At 43.3% G+C, this 16,585-nt stretch overlaps 1 protein-coding gene across 1 annotated transcript in view; it reads right to left on the reverse strand.

Moving 5' to 3' along the window:
* Nucleotides 1–589: 589 nt before the first annotated feature.
* The window catches only part of cyb5a (cytochrome b5 type A (microsomal)), a 30,300-nt gene continuing 14,304 nt past the window's right edge, over nt 590–16,585 (reverse strand). Inside the window, exons 3-5 of the mRNA XM_078397829.1 lie at nt 13,338–13,367; nt 12,121–12,155; nt 590–7,178 (exon numbers count right to left, since the gene is read on the reverse strand). Of these exons, the coding sequence (XP_078253955.1) occupies nt 7,097–7,178; nt 12,121–12,155; nt 13,338–13,367 (147 nt within the window). The 3' untranslated portion in view covers nt 590–7,096. The remainder of the gene's footprint in view (nt 7,179–12,120; nt 12,156–13,337; nt 13,368–16,585) is intronic.

Consider the following 16,585-nt stretch of genomic DNA (forward strand, 5'->3'; position numbering starts at 1 on the left):
TGTATTTCATCTATAAAATTACCAAGCTTTTAACAGACCTGCCACCTGCTGTTCGAAATCCAAAACTACTTGCAGCAGTTGTTTTATTTGTTTCTGTTGATAAGGTATACTTGATTTTTAAAACATGCCATACAAAAATTCAAAAGGGATCTACTTGAGCAGTCTCTATATAAAAAATTCTTACAATAGATGATTCAGTCTATTTGGGGTACACTGCCATTTCATACCATTTCATTAGAACATTCCATATAAAATCGCATAGACAACAATATATTTTCTTTAGAGACCCTACAGAATTAAGAGTTTGTTTTTTCTGCAGACAGATTAAACTTTGAGGCTATGGTTTAATTTAAGTCCAATTTTACTTGATTATAACAAGAAACTGATTTTGTTTCGTGCAATTTAAATTATACCATGGATTAAGAATAATGCTGCATCCTTCTAGAATTCCAGTACAGCTCTAACAATACGTATAATTGAGCAAAGTAGGAGTACCGACAATCAAACATTCACATTAAATGATTTATTATTTTTATAAAACGCTACAATGGGAATAACCCAACTTTCTGGGCATTTTCTATAGCTCTACATTTTGAAACTTTTACATTCCTTTGTGTTCTCACTAACTCACTTCAACAGGTAATCCCTAATGTCATCGTCATTCCCCTGTCAGAGATATTCTTTTTGCCCCAAGGCACTCCTCCGCTACCTTCTCTGCAACTTGCTTCCTCTATTCCAGTTTTGAAATATCTTTGATTTGAAATACCCACTCATTTTTCTCTTTCCACAAATGCTGTCTGACATGCTGATCATTTCCAACATTTTGGTATTATTTTGAATCTTCAGTATCCGATTCAAGATTCATTCTCTGCCAACACAGATTTCACAATTGGGCAAACAATGAGTTCACCTCTCCTCATTCTACCATGAGCAATAAAACACATATGGCCAGTTACATCACCAAAATTAGCAGTGCTGTTTCAAAAAAATCAGAGTGCAAGTTTCCCCATACAGTAAGTTATCCAAGCTATATCCAACAGAGATCCAATTTAAACACTTCATTGTGGCTAGCAAGATGAGTTTAGAGGTTTCTCCTTGCTTCGAGACTTGCACAGGTGCAGTAACCCAAGGGAAGTGGGTAAACTGCCCCTGAAAGTTATGCTGCCGAAATTTTGCAGCATTTAGAGGGAATATGAAAAACAAAGTACAATTTGAACAGTATAGGGAACACAACTCAAATCTCTTTTTTTGTTCATGAAAGTTAGAGCAAGGAAATTTGAAAATAGTTCTTTAGAGTATTTATTGAAATTTCATCAGATAAATTATTCTGTAGAAATGTTATTACAAAGTTATATTCTTCAACAAAGGTGCGAGAAAACATATAATGCTAAAGGCATTAGTTTGGTCAAAATGGCATTACTTTGCATTTCACCCAAAAGGCATTGTCAGACAAATTTGACATTTTGATCAATAAATTTACCGGTGTAGACAATCCAATTACGATAATCAGAGCTATAAGGATTATTTCTGAGTTACTTTGAAGACTCTTCTCTTGGTTTGAGAGGGAGAAGTTGAAATCGGATGCGTCAGTATTGCAGCTGAGCAAAGGGAACAACAGAGGCATGAGTGAGGAGCTGACCAAGGTTGACTGGAAAGGGACCCAAGCAGAGATGACAGTGAAACAGCAATAGCAAGAATCTGGGAATCATTTGGAATATGCAGGACCTTTTCATTCGAAAGAGGAAGAAAGATTCTAGAGGGAGAAAGAGGTGACCATGGCTGACAAGAAAAGTCAAGGACAGTATAAAACTAAAAGAGAAGGCATATAACATTGCAAAGATTAGTGGGAAGCCAAAGGACAGGGAAGCTTTTAAAGAGGGGAAGGTAAGTAAAAAGCCAATACGGGGAGAAAATATGAAATATGAAAGTAAGCTAGCTAATAACAATATAAAAGAGGATAGCTAGAGTTTATTCAGCCATATCAAGAGTCAGAAAGAGGCAAGAGTGGACGTTGGACTGCTGGAAAATAATGCAGGAGAAGTGATAATGGGGAATAATGAAATGGCACAGCAGCTGAAGAACCTTTTTGCATCAGTCTTCAGTGAAAGTCACCAGCAATGCGCCTGAAATTCAAGAGAGTCAGGGGGTGGAAGTGAGTGGATTGGATATTACTAGGGAGAAGGTGCTTGAAAAACTGAAAGGGCTGAAGGTGGATAAGTCACCTGGGCCGGATGGACTGTAACCTAGGGTTCTAAAAGAGATGGCTTTAGAGATTGTGGAAGCATTGATAGTGATATTTCAAGAATCACTAGAGTCCGGAAGGGTTCCAGACGATTGGATAATTGCCAATATTACCTCGCTGCACAAGGGAACAAAGGAGAATAGTGGGGACAATAGGCCGGTTATTCTGACTTCGGTGGTTGGTAAGATTTTAGAGTCCATTATAAAGAATGAGATTACGGTGTACTTAGAAGTTTGCGATAAATAGGCTGAAGTCAGCATGATTTTGTGAAGGGGAGGTCTTGCCTGACAAATTTACCTGACAAATTTGCTGAAATTCTTTGAAGAAGTAAATAGCATGACAAAGGAGAGTCAGTAGATGTTGTATACCTTGATTTTCAGAAAGCCTTTGATAAGGTGCCTCATGGGAGGCTGAAACTTTATGATGCCCTGAAATCGGGGACTATGTATAAACACTGCTACAAGTTCTACATGATGAAGCCAAAATGTATAAAAATGGTCTTTATTAAAATCTGACAATGTGCACTTTAACTACCTGTGATTTTTTTCTATTACAAATTGTGGAGTACAGAGGCAAATAAATAAATGATGGGTCTTTGTCCCAAACATTATGGAGGGCACTACAGATTCTGGATTAGTGCAGGTGTCAGTGATTATGGGGAGAAGGCAGGAGAATGGGGTTAGGAAGGAGAGATAGATCAGCCATGATTGAATGGAGTAGACTTGATGGGCCGAATAGCCTAAATCTACTCCTATCACTTATGATCTTAACTGCAAGTCATCTACTGGGTATTTTTCTCTTTGCCAGCATCCCCATCCAAGAGTACATGGGATTTAAGAAACATTTTATAACAATGTAGAAAACAGGTGCCAAATCAGATACTATTCCTCTTATCATACTCATGAAGAACCCACATTTAGTCACTATCTATTGCAATAATAATAAAAAATAAAACGTTATAATTTTTCACATTTAGCGTTTTACGATCAAAATTCAATTGTCTTTCTTTGATTCACGCAGGTCTCACGTTTCACACTTCAATAAAACCCATAAAAATATCACAGCACCAATACCCCTTTTGATGTATTGAATGTGAAGAATATGTATTGTATCCTTTGTATAAAAGACTTACTGGTGGAAAAAGTCTTAAACCCCTGTCCCACTTAGGCAATTTTTTAGGCGACTAGGCTGTCTCCACACGGTCACAGGGGTGTTGCCTGTATGGTCGTGAGTAGTCTCCAGAGTCGTAACGTTTTTCTGGTGCTGCTGGATTTTGAAATGTTTAAACATTTTCAGCGACTGTTATTTTGACGCCAATGATCGTAGCTTGACGTCTCCTGAGGTAGGCGCTGTCGTAGGTTGTCGCCGGTGCTGACTTCGGTGAATTCCAAGTGTGGACTTGATCTGATCACCCATCAGTGTAATGTGTGCATAAATGATGTTAGGTTTTGTATGTTTTTGCACTTGTATTCTGTTTAAAGTTTGAATTTTAAAGTTTGAAGTTAAGTATATTGAAATTTATTGAAGTTTATTACAATATTTTTGTATGCACTGGTGGATGTTCTTATCAACCTTCTAAATTTTTTTGCTTGTTTCTATGTCAATAAAGGAAATTCTTGACATTTTGACAGAAAATTGATGTATGAAGTTATTGTATTTCAGAGTTGTTTCTCATGGCATCACTTTCCATATAGTCATGATGCAGAATGATTGGAAACCCTACCGTACACCCCCTTTTATAGGGAAACTTGGTGAAACGTGAATTGTCTTCAGTTGTCTTCAGTCTTCAGGGTTTCCAGCTTGTCGCGGGTGATCGTAGGTTGACTTCGGTTGTCGTAGGTTGTCGCCTCTGTGGTGGTAGGTTGTCATAGGTATCGTCGTAGGTGCGGTCGTAGGTGGACATCCTACTGACGACGATTGGGTCGCCGGTAGTCAGTAGCTTGATGTCGACTAGGTGGTAGGTTGTTGTAGCTTGTCATAGACATTGTCATAGGGGGGTCCAGTCGCCATTTTTCGGCTACCTGCTACGACTAAGACAGTCGCCGGCAGTCGCCTAAAAAAAGCGCCCAAGTGGGACAGGCCCCTTACTGAACTGTAAAGGAACGGGAAGTTGGAAAATCCTTTGCAAGTTGTACAACTTCTAGGCACAACAACTGAGGTGCACAAGTGTCATTTTAACCAACAAAGGATTTCATCACGATGAACATAATGTGGATGTGCTGCAACGAGGAATAGTTTAGACATTTAAAAAGACGCTACTTAATGCTTTGCGATAAAATGATGTGACCATGGGGCATCATGGAAGGACAGCAAATTAGAATGGAAATTCATATAAGAGAACAATATAACAGATTTGCCATAATACTTTGAGTACATTCTATGTAATTCTATGAACAGTCCACTCATCATTATTTATAAAGACATTCACCCATACAATTGAATGCAAGCCAAAATTGCATGCGTTCATTATTCTGCATTCCCATAGAGATCGATTACACAGGAAGACGAAACAAGAATACAATGTGGTAGTCAACATAGAGTATCATTACGTCCAAAGTCTTGCATAAAACATAGGCTCAAAAAATGCGTGTTGCACTGTTCTACAGGTTTAGCAATGGTAAGAGGTCAGTGGGCGAAATGAAAAGGAATCATTCAAAATTCAAATCTTCACACCCACCTAATTAGGCATAAAACCACAATTATAAAACACTTTCATGAGGAGCATCACCTTGAGCTATATTTTTGTTTAGAAAACTGCATATTAAAAATTTGTTTATATCAAAATCATATGCGAGTGCAAGGGTCGGATTATAAGATACGGCAAAAATGAAACTTCTGCATGTTAGCAATATTTAGAAATAAAAAGGTGCAAGTCTGGACGTATTTTCTACTTTGCCATGCTGCTAACTTTCATCTATCAAGGAAATAATTGCTTATCATGAATGAAGAGAAATTAGAAATTTGGGGTACTGGATGGGAAGAGTCAATTGCAAGTGGAAGACACCTGCAGAGAATAAACATGATAGCATGGTCCAGATAGCTAAATCAATTACACCAGAACATATACAGGCACTCCCTGACTTTACATAAACATGCACTTACGTAAACAATTCACATTAGGTGGTCCTTTTTCCTGAATAACCCATGTTATTGCAATGGGAGGATGGGGAGGGCTTCCAGTCAGCTTCATATATAAAATATATGATATACAAGACATAAAATTGTCGTCTGGGCTCATTGCTCTTGCAGTTACAGCCACTGTTGGTGTGACATTGGGAAGGCGAGCAAGAATGGGTGGGTAGCAACTCTCAGCCAAATCGCCAACATCTTCCACAATGTGCACCAGCAAGCCCTCCTTCACTAGCTGTTACACGGTCCGGTTGACGCGGCTATTGTTGTGACTCACATTGTAGTCCCTGGCCGACAGTGCTTTCTCCAGGCCGCTGCCACTGACAGGACGCACTCAGTCATCATGGGGCTCCTTCCCCCCTCACTAGATGCCACTTCTTTCTGTCGGTCGTCACTCTGTCCACTGCACTGCTCCCCCACTCCACCGCCACCCCCTTCTTCTTGCCCACAGTTGCCAACACCTTCTGCCTTGAATCTTGGGAGGAGGTGATGGCAGCGGAGGGGGTGGTGGGGCAGAGGGGGTGGTGGGGGCATTGGAGTGGACAAAGCGTTAGGAGGTGGAGAAGGCGACAGTGGACCAGAGTGGACAAAGCAATGGCCAACAGGAAGAAGCAGCAGTTGGTGAGAGGACTGGTGAGCCGGTGACCGAGCGCATCCTCTTGGTGGCAGAGACCTGAAGAAACTGCTGTCGACCAGTGGCTACAATGCGAGCCGCAACAGCAGCATCAACAGGATGGCACAGGAGGTGGTGAAGCAGGTCTCACTGGTGCAGACCAGCAGCAATGATGCCTAGTGTTAGAGTGAAATGACACAAAGCACTGGAGTAACTCAGCAGACTGAAACAGTCTGAAGAAAGGTCCCGACCCAAAACGACACCTATCCACATTCTCTAGAGATGCTGTCTGACCTGCTGAGTTACTCTAGCACTTTGTGCCATTTTGTGTATTAACCAGCATCTGCAGTTCTTCGTTTCTATCTAGTTTTAAGGTGATCCCGACTTAAAACCTCATGCAAAATTTGACTTGCATGAGGTTTTACGGAATGTAACCATTATGCAAGTTGGGGCAGTGTCTGTATGGTTTGTATCCACTGCACAGGGGGGAAAAATATATATATATTGTGATCCTATTATTTGATAGAATGTCAGGTGCAAAACTATCCCTTCCATTTCCTCATCATTTCCTTGGCAAACTGCCAGCACCAGTCATTAATTATTTATCCATAAAATAAAATCTTGCGCTCTCAGTAGTGGTCCTGGGTAGGTTCCTGAGTGAAGGTTAGGTTGGGCAATGGGTGCAAGTGGTCAATTGCCTGGGCCATTGTTTCTTCACAGAAAGATGCTGATCCACCCCAACCCCTTCCCATACATATCAGGCCAGTACCTGCTGTAGTGTAAACTAATTTCTCTACAGATTCTCAAAATGTATTATTTTTTTCATTAGCCAAATTAAGGGACCCAAACATCTGATGGAGTAGTGACAAACTAGCATTCACCACAGACCTTGTCAATGGAACCAATACCCGAGCAGAAATGGCAAACCTTTCCCCAGTGATGACATGCCATGCGTTTTATGCCAGCAATGAGCATACAAACAACAATTTCTACCTTGTAATCCCTTCAGTGAAAGTAATATTTGTTTTGTTTTTTTAACTGATTTGTAACAATCAATTTGCTTCTAATCAATCAATGCAAAGTAGTGCCAATATTTAGTTCATGTGGTGTGTTCAGTGATCTGCCACATAAACACGGTACAAGAGGGCCACAGTCATTCCGGCTATTGCGGGAATTATCCAACCGTACCACCAACTGTATGAAGAAACAAAAACAGATACAGAATTAAAAACGGGAAAGGTCTGAAAAAATATTTTTAAACAAAAAATCCTAGGCAGTCACATCTATTACCCTGTAGTTTGTGCGTGAATACAACTTAAAATTTGAATATAAAGAATGCATTTACAGCATTGGCACTGTTGTCGGGAATTTAGAGAATTATAAGGAAGAGGAGTAGGTTATAATTTGGTTAACCCCAGAGCTCACATACTGGGGAAGCACGATGGGAAAATGGCCAAGAATGTCGACAGAATAGCAAAGCTGAAACATTCTGCTGAAAAGCAGGCTTTCTTATCAGTAGGGGCGAAGATAGTCCTGCATTGCTCTGTCTGGGTTCTTATCTGTTGCAATCTTGCAATTCCAGCTGCTCTTTCTTTGTCACTGTGTTTAGCAGGCAAGTCTCCCAAAGGTTAACAAACTACCTCTACGAGGTAGAATCAAAGTATCCCTCAACACGGACATCGACATTTATGGTATCTATGCGATAGATATATGGGAGAGAGATTTTAAAAACAACAAGAAATGCAAGATTAAAGTTAACTCTGGGGAAAGACAAAGATGAAAGGTTACAGAGACATTGATTAATGGTTTATTTCAACCCCACAAGTAACCAGTGTCACGAGGGTATAAAAATTGTACAGTTACTTTGGCTTGTTGAAGCAGATTGAGCTTGCCCATACTGTTTCCCGATGTGCATTGCTAAGGCCTTTAATGAACCGACTTGTTCGATAGACTCACCACTGATCTATGAGCAGTTTTATTTTATGTCTGTGCTTACGCCACGGTAGGAGGGGACTCCATTGTGAGAGGTACGGACAGGGGTTTCTGCGGCAACAGATGGGATTCGAGGATGGTGTGCTGCCTCCCTGATGCCAGGATCCAGGATGTCACGGACAGAGTGCAGGAAATCCTCAAGGGCGAAGGTGAACAGCCGGAAGTGGTAGTGCATGTTGGCACAAATGATGTCGGAAAGAAGGGGATGAATATTCTGCAGCATGACTTTAGCGAGCTCGGAAAAATGCTGAAAAGCAGGACCTCCAGGGTGGTTATCTCCAGTTTGCTTCCAGTTCCTCGTGCAGGCGAGAGCAGGAACAGGGAAATACGGGACCTGAATGTGTGGCTGAGGAAATGGTGCAGGGGGCAGGGATTTAGATTCTTAGATCACTGGGATCTGTTTTGGGGTAAGGGGGAATTGTACAAAAGGGACGGATTGCACCTTAACAGGTGGGGGACCAGCATTCTGGTGGGCAGGTTTGCCACTGCTACACGGGTGGTTTTAAACTAAATAAGGGGGAGGGAGGGGGGAAGTGTCAAATGGGTTAGTCAAGGATGGAGTTAAAGGGAAAGAGAGTAAAGGGATAGTTAATGACCCCAGAATTAACAGGAAAGAAAGCTCACAAAGGTATAGGAGAGTATGGCCAAGTGTAATAGGGATCAATGTGAAGGGTGAGATGAGTAAGGAATTAAAAGTATTGTATATGAATGCGTGAAGTATAAGAAGTAAAGAAGATGAGCTTGAGGCTCAGTTAGAGGTGGGTAGATATGACATTGTGGGGATTAGAGACATGGCTGCAGGAGGATCGGGCCTGGGAACTTAATATTCAGGGTTATACATCCTATAGAAAGGACTGGCAGGTGGGCAGAGGCAGTGGGGTAGCTCTGCTGGTGAGGGATGAAATTCTGTCCCTTGCGAGGGAAGACATAGGGACTGACGAGGTAGAGTCACTGTGGATTGAGTTGAGGAATTGTAAAGGCAAGAAGACACTAATTGGTGTTATCTACAGACCCCCAAATAGTAGCCCGGATGTAGGGTGTAAGATGCAGCAGGAGTTAAAACTGGCATGTAAGAAAGGCAATGCCGCTGTGGTGATGAGTGATTTCAATATGCAGGTAACTGGGAAAATCAGGTTGGTTCTGGACCCCAAGAAAGAGAGTTTGTAGAGTGCCTCCAAGATGGATTCTTAGAGCAGCTTGTAATGGAGCCTACCAGAGAAAAGGCAATTCTGGATTTAGTGTTGTCCAATGAACCAGATTTGATAAGAGAATTTAAGGTAAAGGAATCGCTTGGAGGTAGTGATCATAATATGACTAGTTTTAATCTGCAATTTGAGAAGAAGGTTAAATCGGTTAAATCTGGAATGGTGGGACTGACATATGAGGAAAGATTGAAAAGGCTGGTCTTGTATTCACTGGAGTTTAGAAGGATGAGAGGGGATCTTATAGAAACTTATAATTTTATATAAGGACTGGACAAGCTAGATGCAGGAAAAATGTTGCAGTTGAACAAAGGGGACTATGAAGGCATGAGAGAGGAGCTGGCCAAGGTCGACTGGAAAGGGATCCTAGCAGGATTGATGGTGGAACAGCAATGGCAGGAATTTCTGGGCATAATCCGGAAGACGCAGGATCATTTCATTCCAAAAAGGAAGAAAGATTCTAAGGGGAGTAGGAGGCAACCATGGCTGACAAGGGAAGATAGGGATGGAATAAAACTAAAAGAAAAGATGTATAACACAGCAAAGAGTAGCCGGAAGCCAGAGGATTGGGAAACTTTCATAGGACAACAGAAGGTAACAAAACGGGCAATATGAAAAGATGAAGTACGAGGGGAAGCTGGCCAAGAATATAAAGAAGGACAGTAAAAGCTTCTTTAGATATGTTAAGAGAAAAAGAGTAGCAAAATCAAATGTGGGTCCCTTGAAGGCAGACACGGGTGAAATTATTATGGGTAACAAGGAAATGGCAGAAGAGTTGAACAGGTACTTCGGATCTGTTTTCACTAAGGAAGACACAAACAATCTCCCAGATGTACTGGAGGACAGAGGATCTAGGGGGGTAGAGGAACTGAAAGAAATTGTCATTAGGCGAGAAATAGTATTGGGTAGACTAATGGGACTGAAGGATGATAAATCCCCTGGACCTGATGGTCTGCATCCCAGGGTCCTCAGGGAGGTGGCTCTAGAAATAGTGGACGCATTGGTGATCATTTTCCAATGTTCAATAGATTCAGGATCAGTTCCCGTGGATTGGAGGATTGCTAATGTTATCCCACTTTTCAAGAAAGGAGCGAGAGAGAGAACAGGGAATTACAGACCAGTTAGCCTGACTTCGGTGGTGGGAAAGATGCTAGAGTCAATTATTAGAGGTAATAACGGTGCATTTGGATAGCAATAAAAGGATAAGTCCAAGTCAGCATGGAGTTATGAAAGGGAAATCATGCTTGAATAATCTTCTGGAATTTTTTGAGGACGTGACAATTAAAATGTATGAAGGGGAGCCAGTGGATGTAGTGCATCTAGACTTTCAGAAAGCCTTTGATAAGGTCCCGCACGGAAGATTGGTGACTAAAATTAGAGCACATGGTATTGGGGGTAGGGTGTTGACATGGATAGAAAATTGTTTGGCAGACAGGAAGCAAAGAGTAGGAGTAGGGTCCTTTTCAGAATGGCAGGCAGTGGCGAGTGGAGTGCCGCAAGGCTCGGTGTTGGGGTCGCAACTGTTTACCATATATATTAATGATTTGGAAGAGGGAATTAGAAGCAACACTAGCAAGTTTACGGATGACACAAAGCTGGGTGGCAGTGTAAACTGTGAAGAGGATGTTAGGAGGTTGCCGGGTGATCTGGACAGGTTGAGTGAGTGGGCAGATGCGTGGCAGATACAGTATAATATAGATAAATGTGAGGTTATCCACTTTGGCGGCAGAAACAAGGAGGCAGATTATTATCTCAATGGAGTTAGGTTAGGTAAGGGGGAGGTCCAGCGAGACCTGGATGTCCTTGTACACCAGTCACTGAAAGTTGGCGTGCAGGTACAGCAGGCAGTGAAGAAAGCTAATGGAATGTTGGCCTTCATAACAAGAGGATTTCAGTATAGGAGTAAAGAGGTTCTTCTGCAGTTGTATAGGGCCCTGGTAAGACCACATCTGGAGTATTGTGTACAGTTTTGGTCTCCTAATTTGAGGAAGGACACCCTTGTAATTGAGGCAGTGCAGCGTAGGTTCACGAGATTGATCCCTGGGATGGCGGGACTGACATACGAGGAAAGATTGAAAAGACTAGGCTTGTATTCACTGGAGTTTAGAAAGATGAGAGGGAATCTTATAGAAACATATAAAATTATAAAAGGACTGGACAAGCTAGATGCAGGAAAAATGTTCCCAATGTTGGGCGAGTCCAGAACCAGGGGGCCACAGTCTTAGAATAAAGGGGAGGCCATTTGAAACTGAGAAAAAAACTTTTTCACCCAGAGAGTTGTGAAATTCTCTGCCAGAGGGCAGTAGAAGCCAAATCACTGGATGGATTTAAGAGAGAGTTAGATAGAACTCTAGGGGCTAGTGGAATCAAGGGATATGGGGGAGAAGGCAGGCACGGGGTATTGATTGGGGACGATCAGCCATGATCACAATGAATGGCGGTGCTGGCTCGAAGGACCGAACGGCCTCCTCCTGCACCTATGTTTCTATATCCAAGCAAAGTCAGATACAGGGTACGGGTATAGTATAAAATTCCCTCCTACAGGCACTATTTCTTCCCTCACCTCCAAGATGCATGGCTACGTGTACAAGCCAGCTGCCCTCAATCATTATAATGTTCAGGGAACAAAAGAGTTTGTAATGTGAATGTTGCATGGATGTGAATGAATACATCAAATCAACAGAAACTGAAAGAGAAAAGAAATTGAAGAAAATCTTTTGCGAAATTAATCCAGAATTCTTGTCATGGAATGCAATTTTGGTGAATAATACAAAGATTGCAAGGTAACAAAGAAAACAAGTCTTATATGTAGCCATGCAATAGCACAAATAAAACTGTTGCAACTCAAGCATGGTTCATTATACAATGTTTGATGCTACAATATGCTTTTGGCAGAAATATACTCATCATTTAAAGAAGTTCCTAATAGAAAAAATATATACCTTGATTCAGATAACTCTTTAACAACAACTGGGTTCTGTAAGAGAGGGAGCAAGACAGTGATTCTTTTTGTGCACAACCCGCAGGCATTGCCACTTTCATTTCACTGCACATCGAGTATGTGTATGTGACAAATAAATTTGACTTGACTTGACTTGATCCACCCCATTAAAAAAAACCCAGAAAATCCATGCACAGAGGGGTTACCAATGGCATTTGCATGCTTTTCTTTAGAGTTCATAAATTATGGCAATTGCTGAAAAGTTAGATATGGTGTAGCACTGAAACTACTTGACCAGACAGACAAAGAATTCTGAAAATTAGTTCACATTTAAAATTGAATTGCAAATATGAAATCAGAATAATTCTTAATAAAAATAACACTTGGCATATAACAGCATGATGTTTCCAAAAGCAATTATTTGCCATTTCTTAGAAAAGGAAATCTGCACTCTTTATCCCAGATTGACCCAAGTCTCCAATCTCACATTAACATGCCCAACTCTTAAACAATTTAAGCAGTGAACAAACCACCTATCCAAACATTGCACCACTGCAGCGCAAGCCAAATAAATAGCATCCTCGCTGCCCCATCCCTGGGTAACTAATGATTGGGAATAAAAGCCAGTTACACATTCAAATAGATTTTTTTTTTTAAATAAATGTTTGTGATTCATGCATCATTCACCACTTTCCAATAGATTTTTTTTTTTCCATTCCACTGCCGCCCACCCCCAACTAACCCCAAAACTGTGTACAGCAAAGCAGTGCTATATTCCAGTAGAAAGATGGCAATGTTCCAATGGTAATCACACACTGCACTGGTGCAGCAAATTTCCTTTCATATCCTGCAAGAATTTCAATAAGGCTTTGAACAAAACGGGAGATCAAATTTGCAAAGCATAGGGACCATTCTTCTTTGCACCATTTTCATCTAATGTTCAACATATCACAAGGCAACTGCAGCCAATAAACATAATGAAGGAACCCACTTAGAACAGCACAGTCTTTTAAGACCAAGTTGCATAGGAACAAGAATATACAAGCAGAAAAGGCCACTTGCCTCCTCAAGTCTGCCTCACTGGCACTATGCTCAGGGTTAATCTGTCCCGGGCCTCATCTCTCTTGCCCCAGCCTTCTCAATTGTCTGATCTTTAAAAAAAAAAATAGTATCCATTTCCAACTTCCCCATTCTTACAAAAATAAAAGTTCACTTTACCTGTGGTGTTTCAAAAGCATCTCTGTCATCCTGGAAGATGAAAAATAAGCGATTATTAAAACAAAAACTGAATCAGTGTCTAAGACTCATCCACCCTACAGCGCCTCCGAGAGCGAGTTGGCAAGCTCGCACCCGTGCCGACGTCCCGCCATGGGACATTCCGCCCTTACGTGCCATCGGCCCTCCGGGACTACGCCTTTGTGTTCCTGCGCCGTGACGCCCACCGGACGCCACTCCAGAGGCCGTATGAGGGCCCGTACCGGGTGCTGGAGCACGGACAGACAACCTTTGTCTTGGACATGAGGGGCCGGCCGGAGGCCGTGTCAATTGACCGCCTGAAGCCGGCCCACTTAGACATCGACCAACCGGTGCGGGTTGCCCAGCCTCGGCCACGAGGTCGCCCACCCTTCCGGGACCCACCACCTGTCCCTCCAACTGTGCCTCCGCCGGCCCCTCTGTCGACCGATTACCGTACGCGGTCCGGTCGGGTTGTGCGACCGCCAGTGCGTTTCGTGCCTCCGGTTCTGGGGGGGGGGGGGGTCCTGTGGCGGCTCCCAAGGGTCGGGCCATACTCCTACCGACCCCTCGGCACGGGAATGGACCAGTCTAGGGAGGCGGTCCGGTACCATGTATATAAGGACAAGGTTTTGGGCGCGAAGCCATTCCGGCAGACTCGACCCGTCTGATAACCGAGGTATAATAAAATATAACGTCCCCGAAATACCTGGCTCCTTGCCTTTATTTCGGGCCTTTATCGACGAGCCACACAGTAAACAACCTCACAAGAACAAGCAGAGTTTAGTAAATTGGACAAATGGACTTGCATGGAAATCACAGGAACTTGGTTCTCCACACAATGTCACTGCTTTGAGTGCAATGGGCCCAAAATGATGACATTATGCTCAAGGTTTATATTCGCCACAATTTAATAAATCTAATTAATACCTGACCACTAATTCCCGCCTCCAAGTCAGCAAGATCTCTTTGCAGATGGTTATTTGGGTTACAATTGCCAATGGTCACTGGATAAGTAATATCAGAAAATACTTCTGGGAGGCAGGTGACAGAATACTAATTCAGCAAGTGCTGTGCTATGCATTTTCCATTATTTTGCCTCAGATTTCAAACTGATGCTCCACTTACTCTCCCTGATGGATCGAGGCGTTCTCTCTTATGACCAATGTTGATTCCTCACCCTCTTTCAGAAAAGAAAAAAGTCAACTAAATAAACACATTTTTGTATTGGTCATTTTGGTCCTCTGTCAATGTTGGATGCCAAGTTTCTTACAAAAAAGGCAACACAATGAATATGCCTCATTGGCTATATCCTACACTGCAAATAGAACAATGCTAACGCAAAGTTTTTTTGTACCGCTGTCCCTATCAGGAGAGACAAAATGCTGGAGTAACTCAGTGGGACAAGCAGTATCTCTGGAGAGAAGGAATGGGTGACATTTCGGGTCGAGACCCTTCTTCATGTCAGTAGAGACCTGTTGTTTGTTTCCAAATACAAAGGACAAGATGTTAGAAATCCAAAGTGCCAAATGTCAATTTGTTCCCGGTAGTAATGGGAGGCTTATGCACTCACCTATGCTCCTCCGATGTTGAGAAAGGCTCGGCAGACACGACATTGGAGTTATCAAGTGGGCACCTACTTTCATCGACGTTTCGCTGATTGAACCCACGACGTCTCCAGTAGGCTCAGCAGTGCATTCTGGCGTCCCAGAACCACCCCCCTCTGCATCTGCCTAGCCGGCTTATTTGGGAGACCAGATGGGGTCTTTCCTTTTCAGCCAGAGCCACTGGCTACTCCGCTCTGCCACCCGTGATGTTTCCTTGATAGCCTGGCTTAGGGCTTGTCCGCTGATCCCCAGGTCCTTCATCAGTCTTACGGTAGATGTTGCCACAAATCCTCAACATCCAACTTCTACCGGGCAGATCTTTGCTCTCCAGCCCCGCTGTTCTGCGTCCGCTGCAAGGTCTGTGTAGCGCAGTTTCTTTCTTTCAAAGGCTTCCTGCACAGCATCCTCCCAAGGGACTGTGAGCTCCACAAAATACACCATGCGCTGAGAGTTGGACCAGAGGACAAGATCAGGCCTCAAGTTGGTGATGGCTATCTCTGGTGGAACTGTAAGCCGTTGGTCCACATCCACCAGCATCTGCCAGTCCCGGGCTGCCTCCAGCTGTCCAAACCTTGTCCTTGGTGGAATTTTCCGTTGCTTTTGTTCCCCCTCCCGAACAAAGGCAATTGGCATAACTGGGTTGGTTGTTCTGGGCGGCAGGGCATTGTTGGTTGTTCTCCTGCTTTCCAGAGTCGCTGCCAGGCATTTGAGCACTTGATTATGTCTCCAGGTGCACCGTCCTTGGGAGAGGCTTACTTTACACCCAGTGAGGATGTGCTTAAGCGTGGCTGGTGTTGAACACAGGGGGCATGATGGATCTTCGCCCAGCCATTGGTTGAGATTTTTTGGGCTAGGAAGGACATCATAGGTTGCCCGAATGAGGAAGCTTATCCTGCTCGCCTCCATCTCCCACATGTCCTTCCAGCTGATCTTCCGCTTTTCCACACTCTCCCATCTCATCCACTGGCCCTGTTTAGCCTGCGACACAGCCTTGGCACACCTACTCGACTCCTCCTGTCGGCGGACTTCGGCCGTGACCAACTTCCGGTGCTCCAGTGAGGATGCCTTGTTCCAGCAAGGTCGCTTTCCGCCAAGCCCCAAGCCACTTCGTCCGTGTTGGACTTGCCCAATCATGTCGCCTTGGTGGAGAGCAGATTTTGCCTGCTGTGTCGCATTCTTAGCCGTCCACTTCCTTCCTGTTGCCAGGGTTGGGGCAGCAGCTCGGATGACAGTGTCCCTCGATTCAGCCAGGGTTATCTCTAGTCTGACTTTAGTGCACTTGAACTCCTCTGTGAGGCTAGAGAGAGGCAGCTGAAGTACCCCCTGACCGTACAGGCCTACGTTGCTCAGGCATCGAGGAACACCTAACCACTTTCTCACAAAAGAGCTGATTGTTCTTTCCATCTTCTCAACTCTTGTGAGGGTGATGTCATACATGGTTAGTGGCCACATAAGGCGACGTAGTAACCCAAACGGCAGGCACCAGATTTTCAGCTTTCCAGGCAACATGGATCGGTCGATGTTTGCCAGACCTTTGATGATTTCTTGCCTCAGCTCATTTGCCTGATCAGTGTCCTTCAGTTTAGAGTCATACCATCTCCCCAGACTTTTGATTGGCTTCTCTGA

This window comes from Rhinoraja longicauda, chromosome 4 (genome assembly GCF_053455715.1).
Source record: "Rhinoraja longicauda isolate Sanriku21f chromosome 4, sRhiLon1.1, whole genome shotgun sequence".
In the NCBI taxonomy this organism is placed as follows: Eukaryota; Metazoa; Chordata; class Chondrichthyes; order Rajiformes; family Arhynchobatidae; genus Rhinoraja; species Rhinoraja longicauda.